This window comes from Limulus polyphemus, unplaced genomic scaffold (genome assembly GCF_000517525.1).
Source record: "Limulus polyphemus unplaced genomic scaffold, Limulus_polyphemus-2.1.2 Scaffold704, whole genome shotgun sequence".
Taxonomy (NCBI): Eukaryota; Metazoa; Arthropoda; class Merostomata; order Xiphosura; family Limulidae; genus Limulus; species Limulus polyphemus.
Genome location: NW_013666314.1, coordinates 337,437 through 343,746, shown reverse-complemented (window position 1 = coordinate 343,746; position 6,310 = coordinate 337,437). Strand labels below are relative to the sequence as shown.

Genomic DNA, 6,310 nt, shown 5'->3' with positions numbered 1-6,310 from the left:
CTGAGAAATAGAAAAGAATAACATACCAAAATTAACTAAAAATTAAAAGATGGATACAACATTACTAAAACAACTTTAGTAAATACATCTGTGTGTGTGTGTGTCTATATATATATATATCTTAATGAACTTTCTGACTACACTGTGGGTATATGACAGGATAGGTTTTAATTGTGTTTATGTACACATGAAAAAAAGTATAAAACTTATTTTTAAATTAAAGTCAGTCAGCACTTTACCAAATTATGAACTATGTATTATTTGTCTAACAAATTTTTAGTATTTCTGTCACATAATCCTCTTCTAGATATGAAAAACAAGAGTATCCTTCAGGATGTCCAGGGTAATTGTGATTTTTGGCTTGAGATGTCTTAAGGATAGACAGTAGATCTATATAAAAAGTTTTTAAGTCATAGAACATCAGAATATATTATACCATAGTAGTTATACAAGCACCATTATTATAGGTACTTAGGTAAGTTTTCTGATTTCAGTTGAGTATCATATTGGTTTTTAGTTTGGCTTGAAGGGAGGTTTCAAATTCCACTAATAGCATTGTTTTTTATTTTTTCTCTGAAACTGTTAGATTTTTTCCTATGAGTAATATGTGTGTTTGTAAACATGCAGCATATTAAGCCAGAATTTAATAAAAAATTTTTCAATGTTTATATATCACCCTAGAGTTGCCAGGCATGAAAACTGAATTCAAATCGTACTGTGATCACCAACGATTATAAGTTTTTATTATATTTCTGAAAATTGCAGTTAGATTCATGCTAACACAACTTACTCTAAATCTAATTAAAATTAGAGTAATGTTAACAATATTGTTTTCATTATAAGTGATAAGTAAGATTTTCACCTAATTAGATGAAAATTCTTTATTGTGAATATCATTTTTGATTTTATTAGCAGATGATTTTTTTATTTTTTTTGCCATTGATAATACTGTGCATCCACTTTTCAGATATTTTGTTTGGTGGTGTTCCATGAGTTATTAGTTTGGAATATATTACTAAATAAAACAGATGGAAAGATCAGAAGATTGGTACAATAAATACATTTTGCTTTACTTTCTAAATAACTTAATATTTTGACTAATATTACAGTGTTTATTAGTTTGGACTAAAAGTGTTAATTTGCCAGAATCTTATATCGATACTTTATTCTTAAATTTATTATCACTTTTTAAACAGTTTCTGTTGATTTCTCAGTTGACGTACCGTAGAATCCACCCAAAAGGATTTCATTGCACTATTTAGTGACATAGATCATAACATTTGGGCAGTAAACTGTAATTGATAATAATTATGTCTCTTATTGAACTTATCCAGGTATGAACATGTGAACATAAGTGTTTTGTATTCTTTATTTTAATTTTGTTAACTGCAGTCCATTAATTACATATATTTTATGACATACAGTTTTATTGAAATTTAGTAAATAACATTTTTTTTTTTCACGTAACAATAACAACAAAATTTAATTCCACTTAAAATCTGTTTATTATTTAGTATAAACAGACTCTAGACCAAAACTGTTTTAACTATTATTGTAAGTTTATGCTAATGGCAAAAAATTTTCAGTTTGTCATATTGTTTAGTAATATCTGAAAAATTTACTTTGTTTTTACTTTATTGTATTAAGAGACAGTTTGTTAGTATTTCAATGGCCTGCTTAGAGGAGTATTTCTCAAATTATTATCTGGATTCCAGCTGTATATAACAACGTAGAGAAAGTTTAGGTGATAGATTTCCATACATGAATTCTAATGTGTATGTATGGGTGAATGATGATGTGCTAGCTTAAGTAGGTCATAATATGCGTTTCAGCTTTGTACTTCATGTTTTGTGGCGTAGAACACATACATATTTTACTAGAATATCTGTTGTGTTTAAGAATTATTAAGAAGATCATTTTACAAGTGAAATCATTTGAGGAGAATATATTCATGTCCATGTGCAAAGTTATTTCACACGAGATCTCAGTTATGAGATTGAACTAAAATAATAACCACTATATATGTAATTTATAAGTATTTTAATGTAAATGCTTTACGTACTAAATTATATTCATTCTCAAGACTAGGAATACAGTTGCACTTATGGAAATTAAAATCAATTTGAGCAGTATTAGTAATAAGCATAATTTATTTCAAATATTAGCCATCAGACAGCTTGTCACATTGCAGTCTTTGTCACCATATTTTTATTTTGTCAGGTAAGTGTGTATATGATTTCACAAGCTAATGCTAGTTATACAGTATGCAAAGCTAAGCTTAAGTTATCTGTTTCTATAATGTGGGATTTGATCTTTGCTGCTTACAGCACAGATATCCAATTGTACAACTTATGCTAAAACCGAAAGGAGTGGTATATGAAATGAGAATAATAAGATTTACAGAATAAAACTTGATTCCAATATAAAAGAAAAACTACATCCATATATTTGGCAACATATAATGGTGTTTAAAAAATCTTTGTTTTTCTTGACTTTCCAATGTTTCATTCAAAAAATCCAAGAACATTCTATTTATTTTCTTTGTCTTCCAAGAATTGTTCAGAACCCTGAATTGAGTAGGAAAAATCTCAAAAGTAATCGGCCAATACCGGTTAACCAGCCAGTTATTTGAAATTAACTAATTGGTAAATGGCTGATTTTCATAGCTGTACATTACTAGTGTAATCATGAAAATTAAGAAATGTTCATGATAACATGTAATGTGACTACAGATTTATATTATCTACATAATATAACAAAGATAAGTTCAACAGAAATTTCAAAAAGGAGTATTAGTAGATATACAGGAGTGATTGTTTTTGATGATTGTAGTTTATTAATAAAATATGATGTCAGTATATACCTTCTTGTGATGAAATTCACTGTTTAAATCTTAAGAAAAATCACCGTTATTAGTAAATTGAAACATTATGCAGGATCACAAGTTTAAAATTTTATGTGGAAATATGAAAGGGGCATATATATACCATCTTTGATTTCTGTCAGTTTCATGCATGGGAGGTAATGTTTTTGTCATAATAAATAATGTATTTTACAACAAAGATTTAGTAAGTTAATAGGAACCTCTGTGAAATTGGAATGACATAACTTGGTTTTTAATACGAGTCTCTAATGTGAATATCAAGTTTTGTTACAGCATTTTGGGTTTATTTAAAAAAAACACACACACACACTTCTACTTAAAACATTTAAAGTAAGTGGTATTTAAGACAAGTAAAAATAAAACCAACTAGAATTACTGTGTTTATTACAACAAGCTATCATACACATGTACATCTGAACATTCTTTTTTTTTAATTTTAAGGTTTAGAAACAATACCTAAGTTGAATGCGTGATACCAAAAAGTGTCTTTTTCTAAGTGTAATAAAATATCTAAAAAATACTTTTAAGAGCTTGGTTCTTGCTGGAACTAAAAAAGCAAACATAAATTTAAACATATGAAATTGATACAGATGAAATGAAATCATACAAAAATTTGCATATCCACATAAACTTTAATTTGATCAAATGATTAATGCTGTTTAACTAAGTGCTGAGAAACAAAATCAAGTTAATAATATTAAAAGGTTAGTTAATCTTTATTACTACATACACCTCAAGCTGACAGGTTACATAAAATCTTTTAAAAAGTCAGTTACTTTTAACCAGTGTTTGTTTTTTTCCATTTCTCCAGTAGCTATGTTTTGCTCTGCCTGAGGTTTTAAATACAAAGAGGTTAAATCTTTTTTTTTTAAATTGAATCAAATCACACCAAAAAAAAACTGAGGCTTAAACTATGCCTGTAATTTATATTTTGTAACTACATTTGTGTGCAAATATACTATGTTGACATAGATAATAGGAAAGCATTTTTTTTTTTCAGTTCCTGTTAACAGTAAACTAATCCCCCTCCCCCCTTTTTTTCCAGATGAATAAAGCCTTCCTTAGAAAACTTTCAGTTTAGTGCTGGGAGAAGATTCATATCTATGGACTGCCTTTTTTCAGAGGTAGACAGGTGTTATCTTTTGTGGTTAATTTTTGTTCAGTGTGGCTTTCATCTAAGGCTCGTGGGCCGACCTGTGTGCACAGCAGCTGTACATAGCATAGCTCACCCCACATGCATCATGGTATCAGATCAGCATTGATTGGAAAAAAATTTGGTCTGAATCTATAATGCTGCATTCTTTGTTATAATAAGCTTTGTTTTTAAATGTCTTAGTTTACTGAGTGACGTCCATTGTAGTTTTGATGTAATAAATATTATTTTGTACTGTGATGTTTGGAATCAGCTACATCAAGTACTTGTATATCTCATGGTCCAAATAAAAAATTAAATAAAATCGGATATGTCTGACAAAGTTCATCACTAGAGAAAGGTCTTTATTGGAAAAAACAAGAACTTTTAACCAGACGAGTAATCACAGAAATCGTATTAATAATCACCTGTTTACTTTCACATATCAAAGTAGCAACATTCTCTTAACATTTTGTTGTAACCAGAACAGAACTTCTTTTATACATCTTTATACCTCCTACATAAATTTATTATAAAGCATCACACATTGCCATTGACTTTATGAGATTCCTTCTTGACATAACATGCATAGGAAAACAGTTTTGGAAAGCTAACATCTAGACAGTGTAACTTATTAATGAAAATTTAACAGACCAGAAATGTTACCAGTTTGCAACTGAGGTTATTTGTAAAGAGATGTTGACAGTTCAGGAAAATTGAGGAATTGTGAACAGTAATTTGTAGATGATGTTTGGAATCAGCTACATCAAGTATTTGTATACTTTAAACTGAAGTATGTGTAAGGATATGGCATCTCTGAAGATTGGCTAATGTTTTGGAGATGAAATGTATAATGTACAGAGGAGTAAGTGCACTTTATAAGAATGATTTTCAAATGCTAATACAGTTGTGCGTTACCACAGCTTGCAGCTGTGATGCTAGAGGTGACTCATTTAGCACATTTTTTTTCTCCAGCAAATTACTGATTATTTGACAATGGAATGCTACCAAAATCTGGCTAGAGAAGTATTACACTCTTAATGAAGTATATATTTGTATAATGAAAATTTAAATTATGCAGAGTCAAAGGACACAAAATTTTAAGTCTTTTTTTATGGAAGTTGAAAAAAAAGTAGTGTATTTAGAACAGAATAGGGCTTTAGAACCATAATACAAACTAATCCAAAGAAAAGTTCTCATCTGCATGGTATAGGTTGTGGTTACAAAAGAAAAACTTCTGACTGAAAAAAATAATTGTGATGAAGTTGAGCTTATTTCATGGTACAATAATAAAAAAGACTTCTAAGCCTTTGCCAAGAACTTCCATCCATACCTCTAGAACAATGGCTATTTTCATATGAAAGATGACTTTAAGTTTTGAATCACCGCTATTCTACTTGACCACATATCTGTCAAGTCTCTTAATACAGCTCCTATGACTTTATGCCATTGATCTCCTTAAATGTGGTCTTGGAGAGTGTAGATGAATGGAAGGAAGGATGTTAAGTTGTTTGGCCTGAAATTGATTTTTCATTCGTCACAAAAATTTGTTTCATTGGAATTTGCTGTGCCAACCAGTAGTGTGTAATCATGCCCAACAGTTTGTACATGGTAAATGATGGAGGAAGAAGTTTTCAGAGAAGCACAGGACCATGGAATATTGTTTCAAAAAATGTAATTAATCCACAGTAGAAAAGGTGGTAACCCTTAATATTTAGGTTGTGAGGATCAAGTTAGATGTAAAAAGATGGTGACAGTCCTGAAAATTGGTTACTAGTATGAAAACAGGATATTGTATAAAGAAATTATTATTGTCCTGACCATTGATATATTGACAATGAATTCAAGTAAAATAAATGGTGATATTTCTGAACTTTGGTTGTCTGTTTGAGGATCAAGTGTGAAGAGATGGTGATAGTTATAAATATGGGGTTCTAGTTTAAACTTATGTTGTTTTATAAAGAGATAATGGTAAACTTGTACATTATTTAGCTTTAAATGGGTGAAGATGTGTATAAAACAAGTGATACTCTTGAACATAAGTTGGTATGGCATAAAAAAATGGATGGTGGTAGTTCCGAACTGGTTACTGGTTGAGGATGTGGTGGTGTTCAAAGAGATGGTAGTTCTTAGATTATGTAGATATGATATTGTATGTAAATGGTAATTCTAAACATTGCCGGTTTGAGGATGGGATATGGTTAAAATGATGGTAGTAGGCTTAACATTGGTTATTTTTTCAAATTATCTACATTGATTGCCAGTTTGAGGATCAATTATAGAATAAAATGATG

At 29.6% G+C, this 6,310-nt stretch overlaps 1 protein-coding gene across 1 annotated transcript in view; it reads left to right on the top strand.

Annotated features, from left to right (window-relative positions):
- LOC106460082 (eukaryotic translation initiation factor 4H-like) overlaps positions 1-4,346 on the top strand; it is a 32,103-nt gene extending 27,757 nt beyond the window's left edge. Inside the window, exon 8 of the mRNA XM_013919764.2 lies at positions 3,930-4,346. Within this exon, the coding sequence (XP_013775218.1) occupies positions 3,930-3,937 (8 nt within the window). The 3' untranslated portion in view covers positions 3,938-4,346. The remainder of the gene's footprint in view (positions 1-3,929) is intronic.
- Positions 4,347-6,310: the final 1,964 nt, after the last annotated feature.